This window comes from Pan paniscus, chromosome 9, assembly GCF_029289425.2.
Source record: "Pan paniscus chromosome 9, NHGRI_mPanPan1-v2.0_pri, whole genome shotgun sequence".
In the NCBI taxonomy this organism is placed as follows: domain Eukaryota; kingdom Metazoa; phylum Chordata; class Mammalia; order Primates; family Hominidae; genus Pan; species Pan paniscus.
The window spans coordinates 115,172,120-115,190,760 of record NC_073258.2 but is presented as its reverse complement, the minus strand read 5'-3'; the positions used below and the strand labels follow the sequence as shown (position 1 = coordinate 115,190,760).

General features: G+C 39.8%; 1 protein-coding gene and 1 pseudogene across 1 annotated transcript; both read right to left on the bottom strand.

The window, feature by feature from the left end:
- The window catches only part of LOC117975032 (nocturnin-like), a 24,865-nt pseudogene extending 22,456 nt beyond the window's left edge, over positions 1 to 2,409 (bottom strand).
- REXO2 (RNA exonuclease 2) lies at positions 2,278 to 18,641 on the bottom strand. Its single transcript, XM_003805489.5, has 7 exons — positions 12,585 to 18,641; positions 11,522 to 11,605; positions 8,318 to 8,395; positions 7,599 to 7,710; positions 6,169 to 6,277; positions 4,685 to 4,738; positions 2,278 to 2,711 (listed from the first exon to the last, which is right to left on the bottom strand). The coding sequence occupies exons 1-7, from the start codon at positions 12,729 to 12,731 to the stop codon at positions 2,582 to 2,584; spliced, it is 714 nt and encodes a 237-aa protein (XP_003805537.1). The 5' UTR covers positions 12,732 to 18,641; the 3' UTR covers positions 2,278 to 2,581.

The following is an 18,641-nucleotide window of genomic DNA, read 5'->3' as shown; positions in this document are numbered from 1 at the left end:
GAAATTACTTCATAGCTTCAGGAATCCCCTGTGAAATCCTAAATACCAGCACTACAAATTTAAACTTAACTTAAAAATAATGAACTCATCACTGAACCAGCATGTCTTCATATATACCTGCACTAGACTGGTTTTGCTTAACTCACAGGCTGCCAGTTATTTTATTAAAATTCAACACAAGCTCCACTAAAGGACAATAGAATTAGCTACACAATTAAGATACAGACGACAGCATTAAAGCAGTAACACCAGGAGTTAAAAATTTTTTAACTGGCTTGAACAGTTAAACAGGTGAATAAACCAGCCAGTTGTGTGGAAGAAACCTTGAGGCATTAATAGCAGTATCTGGTTCCTACGAACCCTTCTTAAGCCCAGAGTTTTCTTATCTATCATCACATTAGAATTTAACATTCCTGAAAGCCAAGTAAGGGCAAAGACCCTTTTGCCAAATTTAGTTGGAAACACTAAACCAAGTCAAGGTCACACTATTAGTGAAGTTTACTACAGTCCTCAGCACAATGTAGGCAGTCATAGGCATTAAGTGAACGCTGATTTAAGATAATGCCTCCAGCCTCATAACTAATCATAGTACCCTTTATTATCAATATTCATTAGCTATCATTACACGACGCTCACTGTGCTGAGCTCAGAACTGTATGAATAGCATTTAAATTAATTCTAACAATTCATTAAGTAACGTTATTAACCTCATTTTACAGATATGGAAACTGAGACTTAGAAAAGCAACTTGCCAAAGTCACTCAGTATGTCAGGAGCCTGAACTTGAATTAAGAGTTTGATTCAAGAGCCCTGTTCTTAACTACAGTTGACCCTTGAACAACACGGGGGTTAGGGGTGCCAAACCCTTGTGCAGCCAAAAATCTGTGTATAATTTTTGACTCCCGCAAAACTTAACTACTAATAGCCTACTACTGACCAGAAGTCTTACTGATAATATAAACAGTCAATTAACATAGATTTTGTATGTTATATGTAATAGATAATATATTTTTTATACAAACATCAGGAACAATATATATGTTATATTCTTACAATAAAGTAAGCTCTCAGAAAAGAAAATGTTAAGAAAATCTTAAGGAAGAGAAAATAAATTTACTGTTCATTAAGTGGAAGTGGATCATCATAAAGGTTTTCATCCTCATGATCTTTACATTAGTGGACTGAGAAGGAGAAAGGGGAGGGGTTGGTCTTGCTGTCCCGGGAGTGGCAGAAGCAGAAGAAAATCTGCATGTAAGTAGACCTCTGCAGTTCAAACCTGTGTTGTCCAACGGTCAACTGTACTACCCAATCCTGCCTTCCAAGCCACTGAAGTTGATACATAAGCTAAAACCCATGCCATTCCAGAAAGAAGTGGTCAAAAAGATCAGCAGACTTATGTTTTCATAAATTCATTCTTAGTAGACTCATGAATTTCAGTCTTAATTCACTCATTTGGAAAAAGTTACACTACAATCCCTCTCTCCACTGATACAGCTGTAGTGTAGGTAACACAACTTAGTACATGTTAAAATGTTACTCAAATGAAAATATTATGGGGTTATTCTGATCTACTAGCTAGTGATCTATCTGTAACTATCACACATCAGGATCACGCTACTATGTTCATATCTGTAATATGAAATGTAATTTGACATCACCACAGAAGTCTTCTCACCTAGTGGTTCTCAAGGAAAGGAAAGTAACCTGTGGGCCTTTCCCAATTCTGATTTGTCTTCAAGGGGAATTTGTCAGAATGAGGTGCACAAAGCAATGAGATGTGTTCTACAGATGATTCTATTGCACACTCTGGCTAGGAAATCACCTTAGTACTGTGGTCTAGAATACGTAAACTTAGGAATTAGTATGTTCGAATTGAAATCCTTTCTCAGCTACTTACTGACCATTAGAACTAGGGCAGCAAGCTATTTACATTCTGTAAACCAAGCAGTCACTGCTGTGCATATAAATAAGCCCTAATTATTACTTGCAATAAACCTTAGTTACAGAATCCGTCTGAATTGAATTTCCTGAATGTAGCAGAGTAGCCTAGTCCAGTGCTGTTAATTCAATAACTCTAACAACAAGCCCAAATCTGCTTCTTTAAACTTATCTGCGGTTATTCTAAAGCAAAACATATTCACTTCCTGTTTGACATGAACTTATTAACCGATTCCTAATTGCATTACAAGAGTTTAAACATTAGCCATACCACTTAAAAAAGAAAAAGCCATCTTTTCCCAATAATTAAACTACTAAAGAATAGATGGTACAAAAAGGTTTGCATTTCAATAGAACTAGCTTTATTTACTTATTTATTTATTTAAACAAAAGAAATGGTTTAAAAGCAAATGCATATATGTACCAAGGGATGGACGTGACCTGGTACTTACAAAGGAGCTGCTGTGTCATAATGGAAACAGCATATTAGGAGAAAAATAGTATTTCGTGTGCTGTCTGCTTGAGTAATCAATCTGGAGATGCAAGTTAACCGAAGGTGCTCTGCCAAGCCATCAGCGTGAGAAAAAAAAACCACCAGAAGTTGCCTCCAGATAACTATGTAGTGGCAGCATGATAACTGGCATCAACTCACGGTCTTCTCATTTTCCCCATTTTCTATAATTTTCCTCTTCTTTTCATCTATTTTTTTCTTGAAGATGTTATTTCGGTAAAACTGAAGCTCTTTGATGCTTTCACTAATGTCATCAAGTGCCCTATAAGCAAACATACCACAATGAATGAACTGTCCAAAACCAGGAGATGAAAATCATTTTAAAAGTACAACTTTTAAAAAACGACTTAAGAACAATGGATGTTACTGTAAGTGTCACTGTCTAGCATCATCAAAAGTAGAACATTTCAGAAAAGCAATTTTCTTTAAATGCTTTGTTTTTTAAAAACTTTTGACAAAAAAATCTGTAAGATATAAAAGATTAAAGTTTCCCAAATTGTTCCATAAGATGGTGACATGTTCCACAGGGAGAAAAAATAATTCCACGGTCAAATAAGTTTAGAAAAACTAGAGTAAACTTTTTACTGAAATAAAAAGTTGCAAAGCATTTAATATACTAATGTGTATTATGAATTCCCAAAAGGAAGCTGTCCTATATTTCTAATATATTTATTAATTTTCTAAAATTAATAAATTTTAGTATTTCTAAAACTTAATCAACCACATTTGTAGAATACTTATAAACAGTTCATGGAACACAGTTTGAGAAACATTGCCCAATACTTGATGATGTCCCTGAACAAAACAGACTGACACACTTGAACATAAGTCATGACTCAGTCATCATAATAAACATCAATTATCAAACAGTACCTAACCATACCAGAGGATCTACCTCCTCTCTCATGGTGATTTGTGCTATAATCAGTGGCAGCCTGCCTCCATCTAAGAGCCTTTCTTTTCTTCCAATATGTTGTTTCTCATCTGTTGTAGTCTGAGAAATCAGGTAACCAAGATTATTAGAACAGTGTGCAAGTAAATCAATAAACTCTGAATCATGGGCCAAGGGCCACTTCTAGAGAATTCCCTGCACAAATTTTAGTGCAAGAGTTTTATGACAATTATTTGTGTGGCTAAGGCAACCATCTGCTTTCTTCCCAGGACTTGGATATATGTCAGAGCTGAAGCTGCCAAAATTATAGCCTCTGGCTAAATAAAGGCACACAGTATCTTATCCACAAAACTGAAATCCAAAACATACCTGAAAACCCACAGTATTTACAGAACCTATTATGTAGCAAAACCTGAGCAATCTTAATGTGAGGCTATTGACAGTCATCATTACTTATGCCATTTGGTGTGAATATACACATGTTTCACTGCAGAATACCTATGTGTTTCATTATGGGCTGCTTCTCAAACCTTGTTAGGGATGCTACAAGATAATAAACAATACAGATGTAGTATCACCTTTCTAAAATCTGAAAAATTCTGAAATCCAAAACATATCCCAGTTGTTTCAGATAAGGTAGTCTAGGCCTGTATGCCTGTGCTACAGTCTACATACACTCAATAAAATAACGTAAGAATGCCAGACTCTTTAGGGATTGGTCTTTCTCTATTTGCCTATAACTGTGCAAGGTACATCATAGGGGTTCAGTAAATGGTTTAATAAATGCTACCCTTAGAAGCCAGCTGCTAAACCTCCTATCAGGTTTCATGTTTCTCCTGAAAGACTACAAAATCAAAAAGAAAAGAACCAGTACAGGACACATGAATATACAAGATCTTTAAATTCCTTGTCTACTTGTACCTAAGGCTACAGACATAAGAGAAACAATCAGAAAAACTATAACAAGTGTCAAAGTAGGCAACTGTATTATAGAATTGCACACAAAAAGTGTTCTAATTTCAAAAGGCTGCAAGTCCATATCTTCTGTGGGAAGAAAGTTAACATGGTTCATTACTAGAAAGATTACAGATTGTTTCATCATACCTATAAACCAAGCTATCTAAGAGTTTTGAAACAGCAATAAAGGCTATATAACCCTCTCAGAATGGAACACTGGAATCCTGACCAGAATTCCTAACAGTAAAAGAATGTTATGTTTATGCTAGTTGAACTTTATCTTTTCCCCGAGAAAAAAGAGTTAAGGGACATTATTTCAAGCAGTCAGAAATTTGGGAGTTAAGTGTGTGTCAGACTGGAAAACGCTTGGTAGAACTCAAACTTACCTATGAGAAGCAGCCTTCTTTGGTGCAAATTCATATTCTTCAGGATACCAGCGTCTATACACAGCAGAAATGGAACTCTCAAAGGAAGCTGTCTCAAATATACTGAACCATTACCTCCTTCAAGTAATCCATTAACATTGAAAATGGCATTTGAGTCATGATTCTCAAGTTGCTTCTTTGCCAGGGCCTCTATCTTCTACCCTCTCCTCTCTTTCTTCTATATATTTTCTATAAGCAAGCTCATCAGTGTGTAAGATTGCTAAATCTGGAAATCCAGCCCAGCCCTCCCTAGAGTTTCTGTCATGGATATGCAACTGCCCACTAGATATCTCCATCTAAAAATCTACCAGACACTTCTAATTCAACATACATCAAAACACACCCACCATTGTCAGCACCTCCCCTGCCCCATCCACCATATCTACTCTTCCTCTTCTCCTTTTTATTTGAACACTGCTATCATCCACCAAAGCTGCTCAAACTACAAACATCAGAATAACATTATACCTCTTCCTTTTCGCACCACCTCATTCGAACACTGAGTGTCTGTCAACTGACCCTCTCACATTTTTATCATACAAGCCCCTCATTTCCATGCCCTGCCCTTTCTCCAGTTCATTTTTCTCCCCAAGATGGCAGAAAAGCCTCCTTTCTATCTCTCTACCACTTTTCTTGCCACCTTCGAATCAGAACGATCGTATCACTCTTCTACCTACACTTTCTCAAAGGAACCCCATTCCTTGCAAGATCATAGTGAACTTCACTGGCATGGTGTGCAAGCTCTTGAGGCCCTAGAACCACCTCCCACCTTCTCCAACCTCATGCTTTGCACTCCAGCATTAATGAATGCTTTGGGATTCATTTAACACATTTTGCCTTAGCTTCCTGCTCCCTCACATTCTTATACTTCTGTCTGCTCTCTCTGAATGCTCTCTCCTCAATAAAATGCCTGCAAGACTTCCACTCTTCTTCACATCTCAATTTCAAAGCTATTTCCTTGCTATGTAAAGGTTTCTCTGACTCCCCATTCCTCTTGCTCCAGCACAGTTAGATGCTGCTTCCCTTGTGACCTCAGTAGTCCATACGCACATTTTCACTATAGGAGTCATCATAGAGTATATTTTTAGGGTGCGTTTTTTTACACACATGTCGATCCACTATTTTCTAAAGTACTTAAGAGCTTTTCATCTATATGTTCCCAGTCAGAAGACTTCCACATAATATTAGTTAATCCAGAAAATGTATTGAGCACTTATTTTGTGCCAGGCATTGGCTTATTTACTGGGAACATGTCTGACGTTGTTTCTCCCAATTCTCACCAGTCCAGGGTAAGTTAAGGTCCTATACAAGCAAGAATGGGATGAGGAAGATATGAACCCACTTGGTAGCCTTAGTTCTACAGCTCTATCCAATTACTTTCCACAAATTCTCAATTGAAACATGCTAAATGAGGTAATTTAATGGATCCTAAATATAGCCCTTACCTGCACAGTTCTTTAACAGTGCTCACATCAATTATTCTATAATGAAGATGTTTCATGAACTGGGGCATGTATTTGTCAAGAAACTTCTTATCTTCATGAACTGAATTTCCTAGAAAGACACGAAGCATACTGCATCTCTATATTTCTAGTATTATACAACAGGATATCAAAATTCATAAATTGTATTTGAAATGGAGATGATTTTTTAAAATTCAAACAATTCCTAAAAGCACCTCTATATTTCTAAATCAGGTTTGGGTAAATGTGATTAGCTTAAAAGTACAGATTTCCAAGTACTTAGTCAGTTTAGCTCCTTATAAATTTGTAAATGACCTCTCATGAACAGAAGGACAAATCTATCATTCCACATGCTTGATGTAATGCACAAATCTATTTGTTACTTTCTAAGGTCAGATCTGATATGCAAACTTTCTCCCAGTGTCACAAAATTCACACCACTAACACTAAAAATTTAACTGAATCACATAGGTAGATAAACCTTTATTTACAATCCAAATTTTTAAACAAATCATATGCATATTTATGTCCCCAAAAAGTAACTTATACTAAAAACACTAAATTTTAAATGAGACCTTTAAAACAGATATCAGCCACATTGGCTGGCGGAAACATTTACACAATATATGCTCTAGTACTTAATGCCAAAACTTATTTTTATAAATGTTTAAGAACAGTATTAGCTACCACATCGACTTACATATACAAACGCACATATACCTTCAGAGAAACATTAACTTCCCTCTGGCAATGTCACCCTTTTAAAAATCCTGGTAGAACAGGCCTGGTCTCTTTAGAAAGTCAATGACACAGGGGAAAAATAATAGGTGGAAAGTTTTACATTAAGAGACTAAAGAAACATAACTAAATGAAATGCACGAGCCTTGACTGAATCCCGGTTCAAAAACAAATATTTTGGGGAACATCTAATGTGGACTAGATATCATATGATACTGAATAATGTTTAATTATCTTCTATGCAATGACATTGTATTACATAAGAAAATGTCTTTATTCTTAGGAGATGTTTGATGAAGTATTTAGGAATGAAGTGTCCTAATGCCTGCAATTTCCTTTAAAATGTCCAACAAAAAATAGGTAAAACAAATACGACACAAGGTTAACAATTACTAAATCCACCCCTCTGTGCATGTGAAATTTTTCCATCATAAAAATATGGGAGAAATTCTTATTGAGTAAGTTTGTGTTTCCCAGATCTCATGTCAGGTTTCAGGGCATTTTCCCAATACTCATGCTATAAACTACACAGAGAAACTTGAACAGAAAAGTTAAGATGTGTAACCCAAAGCAGGGTTAAGTGGAAGACATGGATGGGCTAGGCTAGTCTTTCTGGAACTGCAGTCTCTTGAACACATGGAAGACTATAAGATATACACAGGATTGGATTTTACCTGCAAGTGGACAGAGCCCTGGAGGAGTCTGCTGTCGTACAAAGGACAGAAATTCATACTCTGCCTGCTGCAATGTAATTGTACTCTCCTTCACTGCCTTGGTAAGGCCAGACTGCAAGAGAGAATCCCCAGCCCCCCACCAAAAACACATGTAAAGTCAGTTTTCAAAGGCATCCAGAAATGAAACTTCACTTTTAAAATGGGCAAATATAACCACAAATAGACCATTTTTAGAGCTCAAGTTCTAATTGCAACTGCCATCTTTGCATCATTTTTTTTTCTTAAAGAATCCAAGCCAACTTAGTTATGATCCTGACTGTTAATAGCATGTCCACAGTCAAAAAAGACGGTGTTCAAAGTCCAAGGATATTAACCTCTGGGAAGAAACAACTATTAACAGGAGAGCAGCAATCCCCCTTCTCTGAAAGTTGATGTCTAACCTTATCCAAAAGACTGACTTGAGTAATACTTGACAATCCACAATGCGTTCGCGACAGACTGAATGTAGGAGAGAAAAAAAAGAGGACATTCAGGAGAAGATGATCTCGAGAGGTCCCAAAGATGAAAAGTAAACAAGCAAGCAGTTTCCCAGGCTTGCCATGCAATCTTCTCTAAGCCTTTTTAAAATACCATCCAACAATGGTATCGGATTCAGGTGTGGGAGCAAAAAGCTTGTTACTGATCCCCAAAGCAGCAATCCTGTTATTTGGTAATGTTACCTTCCCGTGATGCTCCTTACACCAATCTGACATGCTGTCCAGCAACTCATCTGGTTGTTTTATAATCAGGTTAGGACCCTGTGGATGGGAAACGCCATCAGTCACCAAGAACCAACAGGAATAACCTTACTTTCAGAGGGAAAGCTTAAGCTGTTTTAAGGACTAAATATACATATCAGAGAAAGGAAGAGACAGGGATACTTTAAAAGTGTTCCCCCTTCATTCCAGCACTGTTCATTAAGGCAAAATAGAACACACGAACACACACACACCACTGAAAACTCTAATCCTACAAATAGATGACACAGATATCTATCAAGGGTCAGCAAACTATGGCCCCACACTTCAGCTATTTATTAATAGCTAGAAAGCTAAGAATGATTTTTACATTTGTAAAAGATTGTTTAAAAAAAAAAAAGAACATATGACAAGAACATATGACTGCACTCAAAGCCTAAACAATTTAATAACTTGCTCTTTCCAGAAAAGTCTGTCAACCCTTGATTATGAGTTCATTTTGAAAAGTGTCTAGGCCAAGAACGGTAATCCCAGCACTCTGGGAGGCCGAGGTGGGAGGATCACTTGAGGCCAGTAGTTCAAGACCAGTCCAGGCAACATAGCAAGACCTCATTTCTACAAAATTAAAAAAAAAAAAAAAAAAAAATTAGGTGGGCCTGGTGGCACACCCCTACAGTCCTAGCTTCTCAGGAGGCTGAGGCAGGAAGATCACTGGAACCCAGGAGTTCGAGGTTACAGTGAGCTACATGCCACTGCACTCCAGCCTGGGTGACAGGGTGAGACCCTATCTCTTAAAAAAAAAAAAAAAGTATCTATATTGCAGGTGAAAAAAACAATTGCAAAACCATATATGTATAGGTATGATTTCATTTACACTTGTTTAAAAAAAACACGCATTTATATAAGCATACAAAATATCAAGACAATACATAAACTTGGAGTAAGAAGGAGCAATAGAACAGGACAAAAATCCAATAGTTTACTCCACACATACTTTGGATAGTTACACTGTTTTAACAGTATTTTTATATTTAAAAAAAAAATTAAAGAGGTAGTTGTTGATATCCAAAACACAAAGTAGCCCTTAAATTCTCAGCTCCATTTCATGGAACATCCAAGTGTGAGTCTCTCAGATAAGTCCTAGCAGTTAACAGTAGCTATGGCATTAAAGCAAGTCACCTCAGCTTCTCCCTCTGTAAGATAGTGATAATAATAAACTGCACCCCTTCCCTCATAGAAATGTTAACAGGATAAAAGAAATTATAGATATGAGCTCTTTGAACTCTCTGGTAGAAAAGTATTCCATAAATCCAAGGTATCATTACTACTAAGGTGGTAAAAACAGTTCACAATCACTGAAAGAAATGGCTAGAATTTAATTAAAATACGCCTGACATCCTACTACTAAAAAGGAGATTTAGCCAAACAAGAAAACTGGTGTTGGTAATCTCTGCGAAGAAACAAAAAATTTTGCTCGGATAACAGATGTTTTATGATAGTCACGAAGGAAAAAGAAAACCCAAACCTATGAAAATGAAAAAAAATACTCATACTATTAAAAAAAATACTAACGATGGAAAAATCAAACTACTACAAACTATTTTAGATCCCAATTTAGCAAGCCAAGGGACCACACCTACAGAAAAATTTTCAGAGTAGGATGCCTGCTCTTCTACCAGCATAAAACATTTCTCTCAGACTCTTATAAAAGAATAAAACATAGTGCAGAACTGATAGCCCCTAAGCTTTTTTTTTTTTTTTAACATCTTTATCCTCATCTGACTTAGTCCATTTACAAATGCTGCATTCATCTGCAGCTGTGTGAAAACATACCCAAATTTCCTCCAGGGTACATATCAACCTACCGGTCCATTAAACTGTCAGTATTTCACATTATATCAACAGTCTAAAGGAAACACTCTTCTTCGGCCAAGGGTAAGTTAGACTGGTAAAATAAAGACACTTCTCTTCACTATTCATCTCCAGTAAATCCCAAGTAACAGAAAAAAACAACCAAATCTAAAACTCAGGGCTTTATTTATACAAAGTTAAAAAAAGTTGTTATGACGAGAAGTACAAAGTCTCATGATTCTCCTACAGTTGATATGTGGGGAGGATAAGCCTGGTACTCCACAAACGCAGTCATTAATCTAGAAATACGTCCTCACCTCTTTTACCTACACAGCAAAACAAACAAAAGTGTTCACTGCAGATTTACGAAATGTATCCAGTGCCAGTAACATATCAATGCTACCCTCTAGGAACTTATTTTAACAAGACTCTCTTTTCCACAAACATCCCTACTTTGTTCCTATTCTGGAGTTTCTGGCTCTGAATACTGCTGACAGTATAAAACAGAATTATTCAGGGTCAGGGATTTCACCCCCTACCAGATGGTGTCACATCCTTATTAAATGTTTCATGAGTGGCTGAAATGCAGCAGGTGTGTTTTATTTGTTTTGCTAAATGTTTCAGTTGGAAGTAGCATGCAAAAACCTTAATCATGCCCAATCTGTCAACAACAGAACACTTTACGGGTGTGCATTAACAGAAATTCTAAAATCTTAATACTGATCTAGAAGAATCACATGTGCTAGTTGAAAAGGCAGAATTGTAAATATGGAGTCAAGCTAAAGTCAAGGTTATGATATAAAGATGCAAACATTGGCACGAGTCACCAAATCTGATGGGAGGACAGCTGGCTGTCCTACTTGTTAGGAGCACCTTACTGAGACAGCCTGAGTTAAACTCTTGGCTCCCCCAATAAATAGCCACTGGGACCTCAGACAAATTACCCAACATCTCTATGCTCAAGTGTCCTCATCCATCAAATGAGCATTATAACAATAACTAACTTATAGTTGCTGTGAGAACTAAGAACAAAGACATATAAAGCACACAGAAACTGTACCTGGCATACAGTAAGCGCTCAGTAAACGACAGAATTTATGTTTCTGTAAATTTCTGGCATGGTTAATTAAAAAATAATGTTTAATTTTTAATTTTCACTAGGCTGTGAGATGGATTACTTTCGTTCTAGTACCACCCCTACCATGACCTAGCACATTACCTTAACTCATATAGACCTCAACTTTCTTATTTTTTAAATAAAGAAGCTGGAAAAAATGATGGTTATACTTCCAGTGCCCTTTAAAAAGTATGACTGTATTACATGGCATCACGTACTTCAGCCAAAATGTTGAGATCAGAGTCAGTTATCAGACAGGCCATCTCAATAATCTGGTCCTTCTCAATGTCCAATCCTGTCATCTGCAATTAAAAATAAATATATAACACACACAAAGCCATCATTCTGGCCTCTTTTACCCAAGTTTATTTAACAGGAATTCCCTCAAACATAGTCAGCTTGTAATCCATAGCCGAAACAGAAGAGAAGAATGCTCCTCGGGCAACTACTGAAGGTACTAAACACGAGTCCTCGTTTATTCAACAAACATTTACCAAGGGCCTGCTATTTGTCAAGCACTGAGATTCTACTCCGGGACAGATGCAAAGTAAGTAAAACTGAGTGCTGACATCACTCAATTTTGGAAGAGTTGGATAACTACCACCACCACGTCTCTGCAGAGTTTACAAAGTTTTCACATTAATTACACCACTGGATCTTCACAATCTAATGGAAAAACTACTGTTATTATCCTCACTTCATATAAACTGAGGCTCAACGGTGGGAGGAGCCCTTGTTTCGGGCATGGAAAGCCTGAAGGGATAGGAACTGGGTTCTGGTCTCAACTCAGACTCTCACTAACAGCACGACCTTGAATGAGTTGAATCCTTTCTGTGGGCCTCAATGTTCTCACTTATGGAATGAGGGGTAAGGCTGAGTCATCTCCGGAGTCCCGTCTGGCCCTAACAACCTAGGGTCCTTTAAGGATTTAGTTGGGGGAAGCTGGGAACAGAGCCGCTGCCCCCGCCCCCACTCCAGTGACCCAAGCCCAGAGACGCCAGAGCGTTAGGAAAAGTCCACATCTGGGCGGAGGGGCAGGGAGGAGAGGAAGCCACACGGCGGACTCCTCCCTTGCGGAAAGAAGCCCTACAGCGCAGCACGGCGCCCAACACCCGCAGGACTCCTGCCTCCGGACTTGCTCTGCACCGCCCGTGGCCGGCCGCGCTCACCTGCCACACCTGAGACCCAGACCCGCAACGCTCTCCCAGGACGGGCTCGGCTCCTCGGTTCCACGAGCGAAACCTCACTCGCCTCCCCAAGCCCCCCGCCGACCTCACTCACCTCCAGGTCCACCCAGACCATCCGCTGAGCCATGCTCTCCCCTGCCGCCATGGCTGCGCCACCTTCGCGGACACCTCGGGCCCCGAACCGTCCGTGACTCCCACCTACACCCCGCAACAGCCTGGAGCCCAGGGAGCCGCCTAGCATCACCCGGGACCAGCAGCCACGGCCCCAGTCTCGCAGCCGGCGCTGGCGCAGGCGCAATAGTCGCTAAACGTCGCAAACCCACGGGGAGGCGCACGAGCTGAAACCACACGTCCCAGCGTGCGGTGCGCCGGCTCGCCCTCAACAGCCTGTCTTGGCTGCCGAAGGGAATGATGGGACTTAGAGTCTCACCTGCGGTTGCGACCAGATGCCCCGCCCCCGCCACGTGTTTTTCTGGTGTTACTGGACGCGCTTGTTTTTCACTGCTAAGTTTGTTTGCTTCCAGGAGTTATTTCCTGAGTTTTGGTTAGTTGTAACTGCGCAGTTAAAAAAGAACTCTTACTTTGGTTGGTTGGAAAAGAGCTGATTATCTCTGTATGACATTTTTTTCATGTATATCTTTCCTTCTTTGCATTTCTTTTTCTTTTTTTACTTACCTGCCCCTCTATTCCACAAACTGGATATTTTCCTCATTTATTTGGGACCAAGAGGCAGTGTGCTTTTGGGGGCCAGAAGGCCATTAACATTATCTCAAATCATTTAGAAATATTTAAATAAGATCTTGTCTGAGAAATCATTTAGCACGTATCAGGTGTTCAGTCAAAGTTAGTTACCTTCCTTCGTTTTCTTATGGGAAAGGGGTCCAGATCCAGACCCAAAGAGTGGGTTCTTGGACCTCCTGCAAGAAAGAATTCAGGGCGAGTCCATAAAGTGAAAGCAAGTTTATTAAAAGTAAAGAAATAAAAGAATGCCTACTCCATAGGCAGAGCAGGGGCATGGGCGACCGAGTATACTTACACTTATTTCTTGATTATATGCTAAACAAGGGGTGGACAATACCGGGAACTGAGGGTTCTCCGCTTTTAGATCATATAGGGTAACTTCCTAAGGTTGCCATGGCATCTGTGAACTGTCATGGCGCTGGTGGGAGTGTCGTTTAGCATGCTAATGTATTGTAATCACTGTATAATGAGTAGTGAGAACGACTAGAGGTCACTTTGTCATCTTGGTTTTAGTGGGATTTGGCCAGCTTCTTTACAGCACCCTGTTTTGTCAGCAAAGTCTATTGCGACCCGTATCTTATGCTGACCTCCTATCCCTTCCTGGCACTTAGAATACCTAACCTCCTAGGAATGCAGCCCAGTAGGTCTCGGTGTTATTTTACCCAGCCCCTATTCAAGATAGGGTTACTCTTCAAATGCCTCTGACAATTTGGCCAAGGATTATCCCTTATTTCTTATGAAATGCGGCCTGCATTTCAGTTCACCTATTAGGTGTCTGCATGATGACAACTTGTTACTCTGTTCTTAAAAGTTCTCAAAGTTAAATTTCGTCCTCCTATAACAAATCTATGCAGCAAACTAACTTAAAATGAACTAAAACAGTTCTGCCTGCTCTGCCATCTTCTTGGGCTTTGATCCAGGTGTCTTTAATCTCCTGCAATGACTGCTATAATGTCTATCATTTCTAGGAGTCCAGGTGGCCAGCATCAGGACCTTTAGGCCCTGGAGTGTCAAATTTTGTGAGTCTCTTAAATCTTGGCTATTCAGTAACAAATTTGTGGCAGAGTGCCGCTTTGTCACAAATATCAATCTCGGCTTTGAATTATAACCTCTATGTATTTTTCTGAAAGCCATATTGCTACTCATTACAGAGCTTGTGGTCCATCCTACCTGGTTTTATGAGAGAGAAACTTTGTTGCCTAATAGAAGCTTTAAGGAAAGTGTAGGGTACTGGATTTCGCCTTCTACTGATTTTGTGTACCCAACCCACCACCTGCAAGGGCCTAGAGAAACTCTTTGAAGGGCCATCAAAAGGTATGCACAGATTATACACATAAAGACTTACTGTGCACAATGCGTATATATTTTACCTGCATTGCCTGATGTCGCATTGTTTTGCTATACCTTTTTACTCATTTGTGGCCTACTTTATGAAAAATGGTCTGCATTTCTTCTTTAGTTTTTTCTTAGCTTTAAACTCAATTCATAGAAAGTAGAGTCAGTTGAGGCCAGGCACGGTGACTCACACCTATAATCCCAGAACTTTGGGAGGCTGAGGCGGGCACATCACGAGGTCAGGAGTTCGAGATCAGCCTGGCCAACATACTGAAACCCCGTCTCTACTAAAAATACAAAACCAAGCTGGGCATGGTGGCGCACGCCTGTAGTCCCAGCTACTCGGGAGGCTGAGGCAGGAGAATCGCTTGAACCCAGGAGGCGGAGGTTGCAGTGAGCTGGATCGCGCCACTGCACTCCAGCCTGCGCAACAGAGCAAGACTCTGTCTCAAAAAAAAAAAAAAGTAGAGCCAGCTGAAGTACAGAAAACTTTATCAATTGGGCTTTTTATTACCTTCTTAAAGTATTATGTATTTAAAATTTTAAAGAACACCGTTTTTTTCGACTTTACTACTGGAATAATGTTTCTAACATGACATGGCTAAGGACACACAAACCCCTCTTTTGAGAGATAACTACTTCTTTTTTACATATTTTTTAATTTTTATTTTTTAAATTGTGATAAAATAATTTACAATTTTAGCCATTTTCCACATAAAGTAGGGGTCCCCAACTCCTTGGCTGCAGATCGGTGCAGACTGGTACCAGTCTGTGTCATGTTAAGAATGGGGCTGCTCTGCCAGAGGTGAGGGGCGGGGGAGCAAGTATTAGCACCTGAGCCCCGCCTCCAGTAAGATCAGCAGTGGCCTTCGATTCTCATAGGAGCACAAACCCTGTGTTGTGAACTGTGCATGCGAGGCATCTAGCTTGTGTGCTCCTTATGAGAATCTAACTAATGCTTGATGATCTAAGGTGGAACAGTTTCATCCTGAAACCATTACTCCCCCACCCCCATCCATGGAGTAATTATCTTTCATAAAACCGGTCCCTGGTGCCAAAAAGGTTGGGGACCACTGGTATAAAGCATGGTGGCATTCAGTACATTCACATTGTTGTGCAACCATCACCACCATTTATCTCCAGAACTTTTTCATCTTCCCAACTGAAACTCCATCCCATTAAACATTAACTCCCCATCTCCACCCAACCACTACTCCCAGCCCCTGGCAACCACGATTCTACTTTTTGTCTCTAAGAATTTGACTACTCTATGTACTTCTTACAAGTAGACTTATGCAGTATTTGTCTTTTCATATCTGGCGTATTTCACTTAAACTGTCATCTCCTCAAAGTTCATCCATGTTGTAGCATGTGTCAGAATGTTCTTCCTTTTTCAAGCTGAATAATATTTCATTGTATGTATGTATCACATTTTGTATACATTAATCCATTAATGGACACTCTTGCTGCTTCCACCGTGTGGCTATTGTGAATATTTACATGGTTTTTTATTTTTATTTTTATTTTTATATTTTATTTTATTTTTGAGACAGGGTCTCACTCTGTCACGCAGGCTGGAGTTCAGTGGCGTGATCACAGCTCACTGCAATCTCCATCTCCTGGGCTCAAGTGATGCTCCCACCTCAGCATCCCAAGTAGCTGAGACTATAGGCACAGACCACCACACTGGGCTAATTTTTGTATTTTTTGTAGAGATGAGGTTTTACCACGTCTCTCTGGCTGTCTCGAATTCCTGGGCTCAAGCAATCCACCCATCTCAGCCTCCCAAAGTTCTGGGATTACAGGCATCAGTCACTGCTCCCAGCCCTAATTTTATTTTTTATTGCTCCCTTCTTACCAGTGACTTTCCCAGCCCAGTTTTGTTCTTCCCAACTTCTGAACAAAGATCACTGTGATAATCAATCCACAAGTGACCACCCACTTCCCTGGTCCCTCTTTAGAGTTATCCCAAATCGTATCTTTAAAAGTCCTTCTCAGCCAGTCATGGTGGCTCACACCTGTAATCGCAGAATTTTGGGAGGCTGAGGTGGGAAGATCACTTGAGACCAGGAGTTTGAGACCAACCTGAGCAACAAAGCAAGATCTCATCTCTAAAATAAATAAATTAACTTAAAAATAAAAAAAAAAGAATTATCCAGGTGATATAGTTTGGATCTGTGTCCCTGCCCAAATCTCATGTTGAATTGTAATCCCCAGTATTGGAGGTGGTACCTGGTAGGAGGTGATTGGATCGTGGGTGTGGATTTTCTCATTAAGAGTTTAGCACCATCCCCTTGGTGCTGTCCTCATGACAGTGAGTGACTTCTCGCAAGATCTGACTGTTTAAAAGTGTGGCACTTTGCTATCTCTTTCTTGCTCCTTCCCTGGCCATGTGACATGCCATTACCCCCTTTGCCTTCTGCCATAACTGTAAGCTTCCTGAGGCCTCCCCAGAAGCAGATGCCATCATGTTTCCTGTATAGCCTGCAGAACCATGAGCCAATGAAACCTCCTTTCTTTATAAATTACCCAGTCTCAGGTATTTCTTTATAGCGGTGCACAAATGGCTTGATATAAAAAATTGCTACCGAGAGTGGACCATTGCTATAAAGGAACCTAAAAATGTGGAAGCACCTTTGGAACTGGATAACAGGCAGAGGTTGGAAGAGTATGGAGGGCTCAGAAAAGACAGGAAGATGAGGGAAAGTTTGGAACTTCCTAGAGACTGGTTAAATTGTTATGACCAAAATGCCGATAGTGATATGGACAGTGAAGGCCAGGCTTAGGAGATCTCAGATGGAAATGAGGAACTTATTGAGAACTGAAGCAAAGGTCATGCATCTTATGCCTCAGCAAAGAGCTTAGCAGGATTGTGTCCATACCCTAGGGATATGTGGAAGTTTGAATGCGAGAATGATAACCTAGAGTATCTGCTGGAAGAAATTTCTAAGCAGCAAAGTGTTCAAGAGGTGGCATGGCTACTTCTAACAACCTATGCTCAGATGTGGGAGCAAAGAAATAAGTTGGGACTTATATTTAAAAGGGAAACAGCATAAAAGTCAGGAAAACCTGCAGCCTGGCTGTGTGGTAGAAAATAAAAGCAGCCTCGAGACATTGCTCCTTACATCCAGCTGCTTGGGCTCCAACCACCACTCTTAGGGGTGGAATGATATAGTTTGGATACGTGTCCCCACCCAATCTCATGTTGAATTGTAATTCCCAATGTTGGAGGTGGGGCCTGGTGGGAGGTGATTTGAACATGGGAGTGGGTTTCTCGTGAATGGCTTATCACCATCCCCTTGATGCTGTTCTTGTGACAGTGAGTGAGTTCTTGCAAGATCTGGTTGTTTAAAAGTGTGTGGCACTACCCACTCCCTTGCTCCTGCTCTGGCCATGTGATGTGCCTGCTCCTCCTTCACCTTTCGCTGTGATTGTAACTTTCCTGAGGCTTCCCAAGAAGCCAAGCAGATAGCAGCATCATGCTTCCTGTACATCGTTTAGAATCATGAGCCAATTAAACCTCTTTATAAATTACCCAGTTTCAGGTATTTCTTTATAGCAATGCAAGAATAGCCTAATACACCCGGCATGGCGACACACACCTTTAGTCCCAGGTACGCAAGAGGCTGAGGCAGGATGATCATTTGAGCCCAGGAGTTAAAGGCTGCAATAAGTCACGATCACCCCACTGCACTCCTGAGTGACAGAGTGAGATTCTGTCTCTGGAGGGGAAGAAAAGGAAAAAAGTCCTTCCCTGCTTTCTCTTAGGAGAGGCTCCTGGTTCCTCATGTTAACTGTTACAGGAAGTTCATAAACCTAACATTGTTACAATTATGTTCTTTGGGAACTTTATCTGATATACTTTATCACCATTCTATTAAACTAGAGTTTAATTTACAGAATATATTTATTTTATACTTTTATAGTACTAGCATAGAGCCATGTAGTAATGTTGACAGTACTGGTTAGTGGTCACCAAAGTACTGAAACTATCTCATGCCTATAAACTGTCCTATGGTTTAAAAGCATTTAAAAATATGCAGTAGGTACCCAATGAATACTCACTGGTTAATAA